This window comes from Asparagus officinalis, chromosome 5 (assembly GCF_001876935.1).
Source record: "Asparagus officinalis chromosome 5, Aspof.V1, whole genome shotgun sequence".
Classification (NCBI taxonomy): Eukaryota; Viridiplantae; Streptophyta; class Magnoliopsida; order Asparagales; family Asparagaceae; genus Asparagus; species Asparagus officinalis.
Window position 1 is genome coordinate 6247776 of NC_033798.1, and position 17935 is coordinate 6265710.

The window sequence follows — 17935 nt, forward strand, 5'->3', positions numbered from 1 at the left end:
TATGACAACTCATCTCATCTCATCTTATTTCTTATTTTTAAAAACAAACTAAACAAAAAAAATGAGTCACATCAATCAACTCATCCAACTCAACTCACCCTATTTTCCTTCATTTTCTATCATCTTTAAAAATTACTCATATCATCCAATAATATGATGACAACTCATCACATCTCCTCTAATTTTTCCTTCCTTCACTTTACTCCAAAAAAACAAGGAATTTGATGGAAAATAATATGCGTCACATCATCCAATAATATAATGACAACTCATCTCATCTCATTTATTTTCTTAGTTTTAAGAAATATGCGTCACATCATCCAATAATATAATGACAACTCATCTCATCTCATTTATTTTCTTAGTTTTAAGAATGAACCAAACACAAGAAAACACTTTCATCTCATTTATTTTCTTAGTTTTAAGAATGAACCAAACACAAGAAAACACTTTCCCTTATTTTTTTAGCTAACCAAACACAAGAAAAGAACCTCTAAATAAAAATATCTTTAAAAATCACTCACATCATCCAATAATATGGTGACAACTCATTTTCTCTCATCTCCTTTTTACTTCTAAGAAGTGAACCAAACACAATAAAACATCAAATCATGGAAAATATGTTTACTTTTCTTTACTTTCCTTCACTTTCCTTGTTTTTTAAGCGAAACAAACAGGCCCTTATAAAAGTTGAGGTTCCCTACCTTATAATCTCATCTAAACAAGCTTGATTTGACCAATTAAATGGCTATCTTACCCATTACAATTTTGATATAAATATTTTATCATGAAAGCCAAAAGCCACAAAAAGACAAAAATAAAAAAATTCCCCATGAACTAGCCTATTTCTTCACCTTCTCAACGTACAAATGCCTGTTTTCCATGAAATGTAGGTAAAAAAAAAGGGAAAAAAAGTCTAACCCGTAGGTAATGAGTTTCTAATGGATATTGAGACAAATTTAGACTTCACAATATCAAATTTTAAAGTTGGTGAAAAGTAAACCATTCAAAATTTTTGTTCCATGTTAGATTCGATGTAGCTAATCCAATCAACGTAATATTTCCATGTTTAAATTTTATTTGAAATAAAACACATTTTAATCCATATTTAGATTATAGGAAATTGATTCTTAAACATCATTTCAATTTTTTAACAAATGCCATGGACTTGAGACTTGGCACTAGATAGTTATTTGGATTATTGAGAATCTTAGGGTTGCAATATGTAATTAAGTTGCTAAGAAGCAAAATATCTTTGATTGGAGATTAATATGTGCCTATGAAACTTCCATGTATCTTTCGCCCATATAATACGTGATCCCCAAGAAACAAAGGGCCCCGTAGAAAAGTCATGACTTTGTTTTTCAACAAAACTACCATACAAACACCTTTATGGGACAGGCCGAAGCTAAGGATTATCCGTTGGCCCAGTAAAAAAAATGGGAAAATCTGAAGCCCATTGTTAACCATTGTCAATCCAGCGGCGGATATAAGGCCACGTAGACACAATCAGATTTGCTATGCATCGCCGTGAATAGTTTCTCACTGCCCGCTTCGTTTTTCCCCCTCTCGCCTCCCTGATACGATTTATTCGCTCTCCACGAACCAAAACGAAACCCTAGAAATCACAAATAGAGGCCCTTTTCAGGGTTCGCGATTTCATGCGAAACTAAAACTATTCAATAGTCATGATCTTCTCCAAGCTCGCCCGCTCCCTCTCTCGATCCGCCCGCTCTGGACTCCGTAACGTAAGATTTCTTCAAATTTTCTGGATTTTTTATCCCCAGATTTTTTCCATGTCTAAATTGGTGTTTTTTTCGAGCCAGGGGGCTGTTTTGGGTGGGTATGGCTCGAGATCGAGCGAGACTGTTGGGCATTCGCCGCGATTTGGGGAGCTAGGGTTTGTTAAGGGGTATTTGACTTCGATTGGAGCGAATAAGGGCGTTGGATCATCGAAGGTCCATCTTGAGAACTGGAGATTGTTGCTTGCGAATCCTGGGTTCAGGCGTTTGTTTTCGAGCGAATCGCCAAATAGAAAAAGTAAGTTGTGGAATTTGGAGTTCGATATTTGAGGGTCTGAAGTGATGATTTATCCAACTGAGCTCTGTTTTTGTAGATTATGAGAACTATTATCCGAAAGATAAGAAGGAAATACCAAAAGGGAGTGAGAATCAGAAATCAGGATCGAAAGGTATTGTTATTTTCCAATTGGGTATTTTATCCTTTGAGTGATTCTATAATGATATAAAGCAGTCTTTTAAGGCGAGTACTTTTTTGCATCATTCATTAAATTGTGAGTGCGGTGTGCGCCTCATTTTAGTTGGTCTTGTGCATCGCGATGCGCCTTGCGTATGTGCGCGAAAAGGAACTTTGCGCCCCACATTGCGCCTCACGCGTCGATAACACTGATCTTGCTTGGGAGTTCTAATTAAGGGAAGTAAGGGAAGTGATTAAAACTTAGTCATCGATTCATTATGATAGAGGGTCAAGATGTCTCATTCATTGAGAACTTTATAGAAGTTTTTATGTATACTTCTCATTCCTTTCCCTTATTTACCCTCCCAATAGAACTCCCAAAGTTTTTATGTATACTTCTCTGCCCCTACCCTTCTCTACCTCCCATCCAAATACATTGCAAGGAAAATGCAAGAAAGCAGGAAAGATGACATAAATTTGAAGCTCATGATATGCTGATTGTTACTATCATGTAAGAGAATCACTAGGTTACCTAAGTGAAGATAGTGGAAACCTCTTTCTGCAACTTCATAGGAAGTTTTGATGATTGGCCTGACAACATAGTGAATTTGACAGTTGTTAAAAAGGAAAGTTGATGTAAACTAGGATGAAAAGGTTCACTCACTTCATTAGATCCTTTTGGACAGGCTCTCATTTGCATATCAGTCAGTTTTACACTTTTACTATTGATATGAAGAAATACAAGAGATTGACATTGCAATAGGTCAGCTTTGGACAGAAAGGAAAAAAAGTTATTAAGGTGTTCTTTCATGCAGAATATATTAATACTAGATGGTTCTATTGATAGTTGAGGTCAGCCCTACTGAAGGAAATAGTTGAGCAGCGAGACGATGCATTCCCTCCTCTGTTTATTCCTGACAATCATGAAAATGGTCAATGAATAACCATTATACAGACTCAACTGCAGAGCACGTTAGTTGAGACTCAATACTATGGGGAACTCGCATAATTTCTGCTCCAGTGTTATATAATTTGATATGCAAAAGTGATCTTACTGAAGAAATGAATGGCCTATTGGCCTCTCAATTAGTATTGCATTGTGATTGTCCTCGGATAAAATCAACAACTACTTTTATTGAAAGACGAATCAGTTATCTAATGTAAGATGTGCGTCTGCACGAATCCCATGAAACCAATGTCTATGGCTTTCAAAAGTTGTCAGCAATCTCAAGGGTGAGAAAATATTTTTAGGGTCCTAATGCTGAAACTTGAAAGCTGTTTCTCTTGTTCTCGTTGGAAAATAGATTTTTTATTTGACCAGTGATTGCATACAAAATTATGGAGCTTAAACTTGCTTTTAAGGAAGATTCATGAAAGCATGAGTTTCATGGGATAGCAAGCAACTGGACGTCAATACCCTTGAGGAAACTAGAGGTTTTTGTGGTCGAGGCCTGGGTGTCATGAAGGCAAGCACACCCTTGCTCAGTTTATCTTAAGTACATGCTCTATAAAGCTCTTTTGAAAAAAGTTTTTTCTTGACTATAGATGGATGATGTATCTAGCCATAACTCGACAGTTCCTTCAAACGTTTAAACAATTTTCTCGTTCTTTCTTCTATTCTCTAATTAAACCCATCTTCACTTTTACTACATGTAAAAACTTCATGTTGAAGTGTTGAGTTGTGTTCTATAATTGTTTCAGCTTCATGGGGTACTTGTCTTTGAGAGTAGAATAAACACAACCAAGTGGATCTTACAGGGAGAAATCTAATGGCTACAACTGAAGTGATATTTATATTTAGAATGATTTATCTTTCTGGAACCTATTGCAGAGAGTAACAATCTAGCCTTTGAAGATTCTAAGGCGAGTGGGAGTTGGAGTAAGTAAATGTTTTAGCAATAAAGTATCAGAATGTTTTGTTATAGTTCTTTTTAGTTGCTGGTAGCTCATGTAGAATGCAGTGTTTTCAAAAGCATACCTGTACCCATGCAGTGTTTTCTAATGCGCCCCGCATTTGATGCAGCAGCGCCTTTTGCGCCTCGCCTACATCCTAATTTTGCGCAGGATGCATGTAATACATACCTTCATATAGTTTTGTTTGTTAACATTTCAATTGAGTCTTTATACTCGATAATCCATATCCCAAAAAGCAAAATAAATCCATTTGGCCTTTTTAGTGGCCTTCAATTGAGGACCATAACTAATCCTTTGCTTGGATATTAGTCTTGATTTGACATTTGTTGTGAAAATTTATGAATTTTGCTACTATGTTGGGTATTAGCATTAGAAATTAAGACCTTATATTGTGATTTTGTAGTAAAATATTATTTATCATGATATATATTTATGTGAATTCCTAAACATGTTCTTTCGTGCATGATTTTGTATCATGAAAAATTATGTATGCGGTGTGCGCCTCGCATCACTCGGGTGCGCGCATCGCGTTGTGCCTTGCGCATGTGTGCGTAAAGATGCTTTGCGCCCCGCATTGCGCTTCGCACATTGACAACATTGGTAGAATGTTTTGTGGGCTAGCTGTAGTGTAAGAGGGAAAATGATAGCAACATTATGAGTTTCAATTTATAGAGTGGCGGTGTTGAAGAAAAATTATGAAGATTCATAGTCTCCGTCAAGCCGCAATATATTGTATTACTAAGATTCTTAACCACAACCAAGTTGATTTGATTTACAAGATGCAAATTGTAATAGATACTATGTTACTAAATTAATATTGCCAAATTTGTTTGATTTTCTGGTCTATGTCATCTTTTAGTACGTTTTTATGATATTTATTTGATGTAATAAGCTAAAAGAATATGTCTAGATCTATCTAACGCACTGAACTTTTCGCCTCAAGCTATTGCAGGCTGCAAGGCATACAAGCATTGGTTGATTTATATATTTTTGTAGTCGCTGTATGTCTTCACTACTATCTTCACTAACCTGTCGCACATTAGGCAACCTGGAGATACTATGCGGAGGAATTACCTCACGTCTATGTTGCATGGGTACAGGTATGCGTGCCAGTACGGGTGTGAGTACAGGACATGACAAATTTGTAAAAGGAAGGGTATGGGAACATGGCTATATAAATATATATGCACACGCACACGCACACGCATACGCACGCATGTACTCGCGCGCGCGCACAACACACAATACAACACACACACATGTTGGGATTAATAATTTATATGAGAACATGGATGAGAATTAAGTCTTGTAACAGTTTTATGTTTCTTTTATTATAGGATTATAAATTGGAAAATCACTAGTTTTTGAACTAGGCATCCAAACGACCCTTTAAATTCATAATTCGGAAACTAACCTTTATTCGAGGAGTTTCTAGAAGTGGGTGTGGTATAGGATATGTCCAAAAAAATGTATGACAAGTGTTTTAAATTAAAACATGTATTTTATAATTGAGTACATGTCCAAATAAATGTATGCATTTATGCAAGGGGTGTCCAAGGAGCTTGGATACAGGTGCAGGTACATGGCTGGTATGGGTACGACTTCAGATTAGAAGTACCCAGGTAACATAGCCCCACATACATGTAGCATCGGTCATAAAAATGAAAATTTATATTTCTGCTTAGTGGTAATTGGATGTTGATCATATATCTATTGTATCCACATCAAAAGCTGATAAGTTTCAGCTGTATCCGTATCCCCTTCTAAACTTTTCACCATTATTCTACATCCTATCCATTTATTCCAACTTGGGTTGGCTTTACGAAATTTATAGCATACTTTAAAGGCCAAGTAGTAAGCAAACAATTAGCAATTTTAAAAATAATGGCAATTCAACCGGGCACCTTGTGTGACCTCTTAAATTTCAGGGTCAGATTATAAGATTGCTGGGTGCATATGGCCAACTCTGATAGTCATTTATGGTTTCTTAGTTGGACTGAATCTGAAGTTTTTGATTGGGCTAAAAATAGCATTCAACAACTAGATGGGAGATTGGATATGTAGATTGTAGCAAGTCAAAAGCAAAAGTCATTCCCTGTATTGTTTATTGTTATTGTCTACTTTTACACATACCAATAAAGTATGCAAAATACCTCAACTTGAATGTTGCAAATTCTTCTGAACAATAATGCTGGAAAAACACAGTTAATTGTGGCAATCAGGAAAGCTGCGGGGTTACCAATGTAACATGATTGCACCATAATGGAAGGTGAGGATCTAAAGGTTTGGTTTGAAAGTTGAAAGCATACTTTTTGTGACAGGAACTTTGGGTTTGGAACAAACATATTCTATGAAACATCTGGATTCATGTCACTTTTCAGTATTATGCTATCCATATTCCAGATATTGAAATTGTTCAATTCTCTGTATATTGTTTTAGTTAATCTTGAAGTTGTTTTTATCTCCAGAAGATTCAAGTGCGGATGATCCGGAGAATTTCATGAAGCAATTGTATAATTACATTACTCCTTTGCTATTTGTGGGATTGCTGCTTTCATCATTCTCTTTTGGTTCCGACAAAAGAGAGGTTAGAGTTCACTTTAAATTTTTAATTTTGCAGATGCATTTTATTCTCCTATATACTAATTGATTATGCCACCTTTTGAAGGATATGAAATTGTAATTACTGTTATTAATTGGTTACATGTATAATTGTTATAAGTTTATATGTTAACCTTCCGCCAGATTATATGAGTTTCATCTGGAGATAAGAATTTCTGCTTCCAAATAGTAATCTTGTTTGAAAATTAAGTCTTCCTGGTTCTTTCTCTCTCTGTGGTATTCAGCTTTTCTCTTGCAGTAAAAGAGAGGAACATGATACTTGATTTGTTTAGTTCATGTTGTTATCTCTTTTCTGTCATCTCTTGTTCTTACTTTATTTTGCCTAGTCATCCTACTTCCCGGCAATGTTTAGCAGGAACGATACCATTGTTTACTCTCAGAAAGTGGATATTCTAGGCAGGAACGATACCATTGTTTACTCTCAGAAAGTGGATATTCTAGGTCAGAAACGTGGGGGAGCCTAGACCCTAGGCACAGGCAGGACTAAAGATAGCTTACACTAAAAGATCATAAATAGAAATTTTGAAAATAAAGAAGTTGTTAAGTCTGAAATAATTATTAAGGAACAATCACAGTTAACATGGAAAAACATTTTCCTGATTTTAATTCAGTCGTTAGATGTTTTTACTTCCACCTTTGTTTCAATTGTTTTCTTCATCGTTGTTATTAGTTATTCGATTTTCCTTCCTGTTGTAAGTGCTTTCGAAGTTGCAGTCGTACCATCTGCCATCTCCTCTGGTCATTTCTGGGAGCCCCAAATGCCACATAGGAAGCAATCTGTGCCTGAGGGTTGGTTGGAACCTAGCTCTATTGGCTGCCACTTTCGGGTGACAATTTGTTTAATGACTCTTATATTAGTTTTAGACACGAGACAACAAATATAACAACTTACTTGACCCTTGCTATCGTCATTCACCAATCTGAAAATGAAATCCCTGGTTCATACTCCTATACTTGCTTTCCTATTCCAAATTAAGTCCCCAGCTTCCTTCTCTGAGCATATGAATGATTTTAGCATCATGTAAATTTTTATTGGAGTAAACCACAGTTGTCATCTTGCTATGGTGGACCTCCAATACCTTCTTTTATGTGTAGAACTTCCACTTTAAGCCTCTTCTGGCTCCAGTTGTCACTGCTTTTATCAAGCACACTCTACCTCAACAGTAAGTCGCCAATCAGATACATTTAAGTTAATGTTTGTTTCTTCAATGTATTTACAGTTCTATACTAAGAACGTTCAGAAGTTAGTTAAATTGAGCTACTAGATTGTTTCCTGTACACACAGAACAATTTTTTATGTTCAGAATCCTGAGGCATGGCAGTTCTAAATAGTTGAAAGGGTAAATTTCAGGAACCCCCCTTAAGTTTGGGCACTTCTCAGATTATCCCCCTTAATTTTCAAAATGACGCAAAGTCCCCCTTAAGTTTTGGGGTTCTCATGAAACCCCCATCAACTTTCAACATTTTTTAAAAAACTCCTTGACGGCTTTGACCACAACATGGGTGGGTAATTACGATATTCGTCAATGAAAATTGTGGTTCATGGCTTTAGGTTTTTAAAAAATGGTGAAAGTTCAAGGGGGTTTTATGTGAACCCAAAAAGTTAGGCGTTTTTTTTTTGACATTTTAAGAGTTAAGGGGCTTATCTGAGAAATGCCCAAATTTAATAAGGGTGAGTTTTGTGCAATCCACCCTAGTTAAAAATTTGCACTAGTAGCTTGTCTTAAAAAAATTTATAATTTGATGGAAGTACAAAGGTCACAATCTTTTATAGTGTTAAAATGATTGGATATCAATTTTCAAATTAAAAGACATTTTCACAACGTTTAACACCCTCCCCCCCCCCCCCCCCCCCCCCCCAAAAAAAAAAAAAAAAAAAAAAAACCCAAAACAAAAACAAAAAAAGAAGAAAACAGAAAAGAAAAACACTTCTCTCCATCTGTATCTCTGTCTGTATCTCTATCTAGTTTGTGCTTTAAGAAATATATTTCACTTATTTCATACTGAATGATTTGAATTTTTTTTACAGATTAGTTTTCAAGAGTTCAAGAACAAGTTACTGGAACCGGGTTTGGTTGATCGCATTGTTGTCTCTAATAAATCAGTTGCTAAAGTATATGTCAGGAGCTCCCCAAAAACTAACAGCCAGACCCAGGAAACTGATATTGATAGAACCACTACAAATGTTCCTGGCCCAACTACTAGTCAGTATCGGTATTATTTCAATATTGGAAGTGTAGAATCATTTGAAGAAAAGTTAGAGGAAGCTCAGGAGGTGTTGAATATAGATCCTCATGACTATGTACCTGTGACATACGTCAATGAAATAATTTGGTACAAGGAGCTAATGAACTATGCCCCCACCTTGATACTTTTTGGTCTATTATATGCACTTGGGAAAAGAATGCAAGGTGGCCTTAACATAGGCGGTGGTGCAGGAAGGGGAAGTCGTGGGATTTTTAACATTGGAAAAGCTCATGTGACAAAGTTGGACAAGAACTCCAAAAATAAGGTTTGTATTCACTTCTTCTCACATCTCTATTCCATATGATTATCTCTTGCTGCTGCTATTGACCATGCTAAACTTTTTTTATTAAAATAAATAAATATAGAAACGTGTTTCACCCCTCCACTCTATGGGAAACTGTAACATTCTGAGTATTATGGCAGCTATTCATTGAAATTAGTTTCTGAGCAGTTTCTATTTATTCGATGGTTACATGGCATTCATAATATGGTTACTCAAAAATGGGCATTCAAAATATTCACCGTTCAATATCTCCATATATAATTGTATTTCAGGTATATTTTAAAGATGTTGCTGGCTGTGATGAAGCTAAACAAGAAATTATGGAGTTTGTGCACTTTCTTAAAAATCCAAAGAAGTACGAAGAACTGGGAGCGAAAATTCCTAAAGGTGCTCTTCTCGTTGGCCCTCCTGGCACAGGGAAGACACTTCTTGCAAAAGCAACTGCTGGTGAATCTGGGGTGCCGTTTTTGTCAATATCTGGTTCTGACTTTATGGAAATGTTTGTTGGTGTTGGTCCTTCCCGGGTGAGAAACCTATTTACAGAAGCCAGGCAATGTGCTCCTAGCATAATTTTCATTGATGAAATTGATGCCATTGGTAAAGCAAGAGGTCGAGGTTTCTCTGGTTCCAATGATGAACGTGAAAGCACTCTGAATCAATTGTTAGTGGAGATGGATGGATTTGGGACCACTGCTGGGGTGGTGGTACTTGCAGGCACCAACAGGAGTGATATATTAGACAAAGCTTTGTTAAGACCTGGTCGCTTTGACCGCCAGATTTCAATTGATAGACCTGATATAAAAGGCCGGGAAGAGATATTCCGCATTTATCTTAAAAAGATAAAGTTAGATAATGAACCATCATTTTATTCACAAAGGCTAGCTGCCCTCACTCCTGGATTTGCTGGAGCTGAGATTGCCAATGTGTGTAATGAAGCTGCTCTGATTGCTGCAAGAAATGAGAAAACAACAGTTACTATGCAACATTTTGAGTCTGCTATTGATAGGGTAATTGGCGGTTTGGAGAAGAAAAACAAGGTAGTTGTCTTTTTTTTCGATTAACTTGTCATATTTCTATTATGCTACTTGACTAGAGTAACATCCTCACTTTCTTCTGCATTGGTTCCTTACATGGTTTTACAGTTGTTCTATTTTTTGTTTCATTTATCATTAAGTGCTTGTTTTTCTATTGTAGTGATATTGTTCACTATTGACTCTCATTCTCTTTCTGGACTACCAAAAAGAAACAATATTATGTTAGTGTTATTTAGCATTTCTGCTTATATCAAAAATATGTTACTGCTAATGATACATTACCCATTGATTTGAATATATGTATATAAAACGACCCCCAATTTATTCTACCATTTATATTTTTCCTGATGAAAGATAAGTTATTAAACGATGAACAAAGGTGCAGTCATTTGTTCCATCATTTCCTATCTAACTTGTGTATGTAATAGGGGTTTTTGAATACCAAAACTCTACTATAAGATCAAGCTTTCAGAATCAATTCTTACAAGTCAGTGGAATATTTTCTTATAAAAATTCAATCTTTTATCTTACCATCAACACCATTTCTGTGTATGCTGGTGTGTTTGCACATGCTACTACTTGTGTAACTTTGTTCATTTCCTTGGTCTTTGGTGGTAGTGGGTGATTGGACAGGGAGTTGTAATGTTTGGGGCTAACTGCTCCCGGTAATATATCATGGCATGCTTTGTTATCAACTGCAAAAGTTTCTCTGGATCAGATAGAGCAAGAGGCATCCTTACATCTGTAAGGGATGGATGCTTGGTCCCTTGACATGACTAATGGATGGTTTGCTTGTTCCTTAACAAGACTACTACTTTTGCTTAATATGTAGAACACAGTAAGTGTGGTGAAATAAAGAGCCATGGGCCATGATTTGTTCTTATTATTTCTTTTCTTGTCATGTACTTTTGGAGTTGCTTGTCCAGTTAAATACCTGTTTAACTTACTATGCTATTGCTGAGTCAAATTTAACTTACTATGCGATTGCTGAGTCAAATTTGAACTTCTGACGCGTATTGCTGATTAATTAAATTGTCAGCCTCTTTAAGAAATTGAATTATTCAGCAGTTTGTTTTATGCTCGTCTCTTCTATTTATTTATTTATACTTTGTTAGCTTCTTGACATTGTCACATTATGTGTCTATTTCTGAAATCATTTTTATGTGAGCAGGTAATCAGCAAGTTGGAACGCCGTACTGTTGCTTATCATGAGGCAGGTCATGCTGTGGCCGGATGGTTTTTGGAGCATGCTGACCCCCTTCTTAAGGTTACAATTGTTCCTCGTGGAACTGCAGCCTTGGGATTTGCACAATATGTTCCCAATGAAAACCTCTTAATGACCAAAGAGCAGCTCTTTGACATAACATGCATGACTTTGGGTGGTCGTGCTTCTGAACAGGTAAATTGATCCTCTCTGCCTATTTTTATCATGAAACACAGGAGTATCTTGGGAGATATTAAATTTCTAATTTTTTTCCCCATGATTCAACCAAATGATTTAGGCTATAGATGTCACGAACGTGGAACGCTATAGCCAACCAAGACGTGGGCTCTATTGTCTGGAATGCGGTACACTAGCGAATTGGGTCATGTACCAAGCAACCCAATTAAGAATTCAGATTACTTGGTGTTTTGAAAGAAAAACAACCGTTTTCAGAAAAATAAACAACAAAAAGCGTACTCTAATTGCAACTTGAATATTCTTTTACCATTATTGATCCTTGAATTTGACTATTGTAGAATATTGTACATCAAGGCACTCCGATTCCTACATTTAAAAACTGAACCTAAAGCGTATCACGCTCCCTAGCGTACCATATGAGCCTAACCCTCTTGTACTCGATTCCAAATAAGTGGTGTACCACGCTCCAGAAATCCAGGTTCTATGCAGCTTTGATTTAGGCATGTTTTGGCATTTCAATCCGTGTATAATGTCAAAATAAATATTTACAATACAACTTGAGGTTTGAACCAACATCTTGGTTTGGTAGGTTCTGTTTAGTTTTAGTAATATGCCTGAGAATGCAATAGCTTGGTTGTTTAGAAAATGTCAATTGTGATTGGCACTATTAGCAGTATAACGAACTACTCTGATGGTTGGAAATGACCAGTTTATGCGCAAAATATGAAATATATATGTATGCTTGTTGATCTGTTATTGCTCTTGGAAATAATATTTGTTTAGTTGATCAAGCCAGTAGGGTGACTTATAGCAGATAGATGTAAAGGTGTAATGGATTCTTTTGCAATAGGATACCTTATATCAAAGAAACCGAAAATCTGGCATGTAGTTCAGGGGTATTCTTCCTAGCTTGTTAGTCCTATTGAATGCAGTCTGGTTAGTCTTCACTCTGCAGGCAATATACAGTGAAACTTATGTGTGACAATGACTTATGTTTGTTTGTTATCTTTTCAATATAGGAAAAGCTCTAAAAAGCCAATAACCTGTGTGCCGACAAATCTTATAATATTTTAGGAGTTGAGCTTGGTTACTATTAGTACTAGTAGTATGTAAGATGTGGACACTGTTCATTTAAATCTAAAATTTAAATTTTCAAATTGAACATTCTCGCCATTGGATGTGTTGTATACACATGTACTACCTAGAAACAAAAATTTTCATTTCGTTGTGTTTTTATCACTGAAAGTCTCATGGAAGCTTATGAATCAGACTCCTATCTTTTGATTTGAAAAGCATCACATACTGGGGGTGGCAACTGTTTATTAAAAAACACAGGATATCAAGGGGCAGAAGAGTAACTTTACGAAAATGCAAACATTGTTTTTCATACATATGATACATGTGCAGAACATGTAAATCTTTCAAAATTTTATTTCTAGGTATTTGATGTATAGTATAGGCATAGCGCACCCAGTGCTACATATGTTCAGTTTTTAATCCAAACTGTATATCCACATATTGGATACTATTAATTGTAGCGAAGCTCAAACTCATATTTAGTATAGCTAATTACGATAATAACTTTTCACCTCTGTTCAGGTGTTATTGGGCAAAATCTCAACTGGAGCACAAAACGACTTGGAAAAGGTGACTAAAATGACCTACGCTCAAGTCGCAATCTATGGCTTCAGAATTTTTTTGGAAATAGCAAACCCTACAGCAGCAAAACTGGCGACATTATTGATGCAGAAGTTCGAGAATGGGTAAACAAAGCATATGAAAAAACAGTGCAATTAGTAACCGAGCACAAAGTTCACATCGCTCAGATCGCCGAGCTTTTACTGGAGAAGGAAGTATTGCATCAGGAAGATCTGATTCGTGTTTTAGGCGAGAGACCCTTCAAATCTAGCGAGCCTTCGAATTATGATAGATATGTTCAAGGATTTGTTGAAGAAGCAGAAGAGAAAGAAGCAGAGAATCCAAAGGAACCATCACCTCCTTCGGGGGAAGAAGTTGTTCCTGCTTAGCGTTTCGCAGTGATGTATAGAAGCTTTCCCCCCTCGTGAATGTTGTGTGTAAGATGATTATTGCATTTTTAGGGTTAGTGATAAGTTAAATTGTACAAAAAGAATCGGTACCTGCATCTAGGGGAAGACGTTCACTGTCTGTAACTTGAATTGCTTTCTCCGCCGACAGTTTTTGTGTCGGAAATTAAGTTAAAACTAAGTGATGGAAACATCCCCACATAAATAACTCCGATGAAACGAGTCTTTTGCAAGTTCAACGTGAACCAATTTTTACATGCAGGTCCTGATAGCTAGCTATTGTTCTCAGGTGCTGTAAATTTCCAGTCTTGTGTAGGGTATTTTGTGCCTGCTGTTGCTTTATGTCAATTGCTGTTTCAAGTTTGACGCGGTTTCCTAAAAGAAAGTTGCTTGCAGACTGTGTGTAAGATTATTGGACGACCGCCATCGAGATTTGAACAAAATAATAATCAGATCAAGCAATGAAAGGGAGCTTTTGAGGGGAATACAAGTACTCACTCAACAGGCGAGTTCTCAATTCATGTATTATAAATTTGGATTTTCTTTTGTTATTGAAAGAATTAGTTTGCTGAATTGTGTCATGGCGGACGAAGAGATCCGCAGATCGATAATTGCCACCACATGTGTCTAGTTACCCCACGATGATCATGCATGCCTTTTTATCTAAGTTTTCTTTTCCCTTTCATTAATACGGAAGTTGTTATGATTAGAGAAAACTTTAGTGCGGTGCACGGGTTTCGTATCTTGACTATATAAAAAAACAAAACTTGATGGTTTGGCAAAAAGCATTCACTGTCATTACATCTTATCATTGCCAGATGGGAGCTGCTGGGAGGTTGTCAACAAACTCATAACATTAAATAATTAAAGCGAAAGAAAGAGTACAAGAAAGAAAATATAGAATGTGAGGACAGCAGGATCCGCTGAGTACGTATTTTGTAGGTTGAGTTTTACAATTCAGAAAGGATTAGCGGCGCAGCTTGTTGTCTGCTTGTCATCATCACATATGTAATCCTTTTTAAAACTTACAATTTTAATATCCTAATAAAATATAAAAAAAATGAATAAAAAATCTCAATAAAAGCCCGACACTCATAAATGAAGAAAAAGCTCCTCTGAGAAGGGTATACACCTTGGATTCTGACTTGCTGCGTAAACGAAGAAAAAGCATACGACGAACTACAAAGCTCAGACTATTTCTTGTACTACAAGAAATCAAAGTGTAGAGTTCTTGATAACTGATAGCTTTGATAACAATTCAGAAGGGGATTTGTACTTTTGTTTCTTGTACGTATCATGAAAGTAACATAAGACACGTATTCCGGTTATTATTATCCCAATACGTTGGTGGATTTTTATATATAGAAATTTCTTCAGTGCGCTAAAAAAATGATAAATTTTAAATACATAATTTTTTTCCCCAATAAAAAACTATTTGAGCTAAGCTCACACGTCATTGGTCCAATTTGATTTGGATAATAAACGTAATCTTTTGTTGAGAATATGATGTTGATTAGCGTAATTTGGTCCTGTTTAATTTTACCTAGATAAAGCGAAATCAACCCCCAAAAAAAAAGGAAAATTAAACAGGAGAGGGTGGGATGGGGGGATGACATATCATCATTATGGGAAGAAATATCAGCACCTTCACCTTCAATTTAATTATTGATATTATTGCGACAACTAGCATTGTGTCACACTTATTAATCCATCAACCCAAGATAATGTACTAGTGTCTCTAGCTTCATTATTGATCGTACAAGTTTCAGAGTACAAAATCGTGCCACGATTCATGGACTTACATGGCTATAATTATATAAGCCCTTTTTAATTCATACTCAATTACCACCCTGCCACGTGCATCATGAAATTATTTTATGGAAAACATTACGGGCACACCTCCAACCACACCTTGGGTCACACCCCCTCTCTCAGCTACAGTGCACAGGGCCCACTTTAGATTTTTTTAAAAAATCTAAAGTGGGGCCCACTTTAGATTTTTTTAAAAAATCTAAAGTGGGCCCTGTGCACTGTAGCTGAGAGAGAGAGTGTGACCCAATGTGTGATTGGGGGTGTGCCTGTAGTGTCACTCTTATTTTATTCATAACAATAACAGCTTCTGCCTAAAGTTTTGAGTCAGCGGATCTCTTAGAGCATCTCTAACGGCTTCCTCAAAATTTTCTTTAAAATGAGAAAACAAAAGTCATATTTTTTAAATTATTTTTACTCCAACTTCATCGGCTTCTCCATTTTGAAGAATTCTGTATTTATTACAATAATAAAAGTATTCTACATCTTTGACATGAACTTTAACAATAAAGATTTAGACATGAACTTTTTGTTTTTTACCCCCTCATTTTATAGTGTTGAGTCGTTTTTTGAGTAGTTGAAGACTTAAAGAACGTGAAACATTTATGACAAAGCTCTCCCCAAAAATTTAAAGAACGCTGTAGATTTGGGGAAGGATCTCCTTTCTTTTTCCTCCATCCCTATTTTGGGAAATGGAATGGAGAATCTGTTGGAAAAAAAAAGTCCAAAATTCTCCAAAAGTGAGAATACCAATAGAATGGGGAAGCTGTTGGAGATGCTCTAATACGCTACTATGGAGCAAGGATTTTGTTCCCGGGGGCTAAAATACAATCATAGAAGATGTGTGCATGTATATGAATTGTTATTCCCCTTTGGCACCGTCGAAAGTTTTTACTAGAGCACACGTTGGGAAAAGATTATATCAGAGCTAAATCCACTAATTTTGATCCTGATTTTGGTGGGTTGTATAGTTGATTTTGGTTGATTTGATAATTAACTATCACCCACCATGCAGTCGTGGTTAACAATTTGAACGATAAATGTAACAAAGGGAGTAATTTCAAAACTTCAACGCTCTGAGGGACTAATTAGAAGATATAAGATCCGAGGGACTAATTTCTAATATGAAAGATTTGGGAATTTGTTTCAAATATGAAGATTGAAGGATTAACTTCAAATATAAAATATTTTAAAGGACTATTGATAAAAACACATATGCCTATATATGGATTTTTTTTTTAAAAAGTCAGCGCGACATTGCCATCCCTGGCCACCCTGCCTCTGCCATTGCTAATAAGTCAACAATTTGTTCTCCAAGCCTAAGGTGCATGTTGAAAAGGAAATGTATTATTACATTTATATTTTGACACCACAAAATATACGACCGTTAAAAGGAACTTAGTTAATATCTGATTTTAGTCCTCCTTATTTTTTTTTATTTGGTCTTTTTAACTGCAAATGTCCCCACCCTACATTGGAGATGGGCCTAATCTTCTTGAGGCCGGTGGCTAAGGGGGTGTTTGGTTGCATTGTTTTTGAGAAATGTTTTTTCAAAAAATACAAACAATGGTATTTCTGTAATTAAGAGTTTTCTATAGATTTTCACAAACTGTGTTTGGCTCAAAAAAGATTTACAGAAATATTTTCTGTAAAGTATAGAAAAGTACCAAAATTTATAGAAATTAATTTCCTTCTAAAATGGGCGGAAATCTCTTGGTAATCTGACGCATTCATTATTTAAATAATAAAACTCATTAACACTTTTCTATAAAGTTCTCACTTTTCTATAAAGTTGGGGGTGTTTGGTTACATTTCTATAAATTATAGGAAATGTTGCTATTTTCCCAAAAGTTATGAGTAATTTTCTTGTTTTGAACCAAACAAGCACAATACAAAAAATAAGAAAATTTATACTTTTTAACTTCTCAAAACTTTTCCTATAATTTTTTTAAGAAATACAAGGAAATCAAATTTTGGATGGAAAACATTTTCTATAATTTATAAAAATGTAACTAAACACCCCCGAGTATCGCTTTCAGATTTCTAACTCTTTCCAACGGACAAGAGCCTGTTTAGGGACCAGCTTGCCTATCGCTAGGCTAACAACTTGTAAGTTCCTTAATAATAATCATCAAAAGAACCATTTTCGCTTGATTCGCACTTGATTATATCATCGATTGTACTGTCTGGTCTTAATCTTTCGAACTTATTTGACCAATTTTAGCTATTAAAAAGGCTTAATTTCACAAAACACCCCTAAACTTTGGGGAGTGTCACACGTAACCTCATTAAACTTTGTTTTACTTTACACAACCCCTTAACGTTTTGGATATCTCACAAAACACTCCTCTGAACTTCGAACTTCTCTCAAAACCCCTCCCAA

General features: G+C 35.9%; 1 protein-coding gene across 1 annotated transcript; it reads left to right on the forward strand.

Moving 5' to 3' along the window:
- Positions 1529-13998, forward strand: LOC109842934 (ATP-dependent zinc metalloprotease FTSH 8, mitochondrial-like). The gene is given in 9 exon segments (XM_020411860.1): positions 1529-1748; positions 1827-2040; positions 2117-2191; positions 6579-6697; positions 8762-9244; positions 9535-10299; positions 11468-11695; positions 13298-13385; positions 13388-13998. Coding segments are annotated over 9 exon segments (2370 nt in total). The 5' UTR covers positions 1529-1688; the 3' UTR covers positions 13726-13998.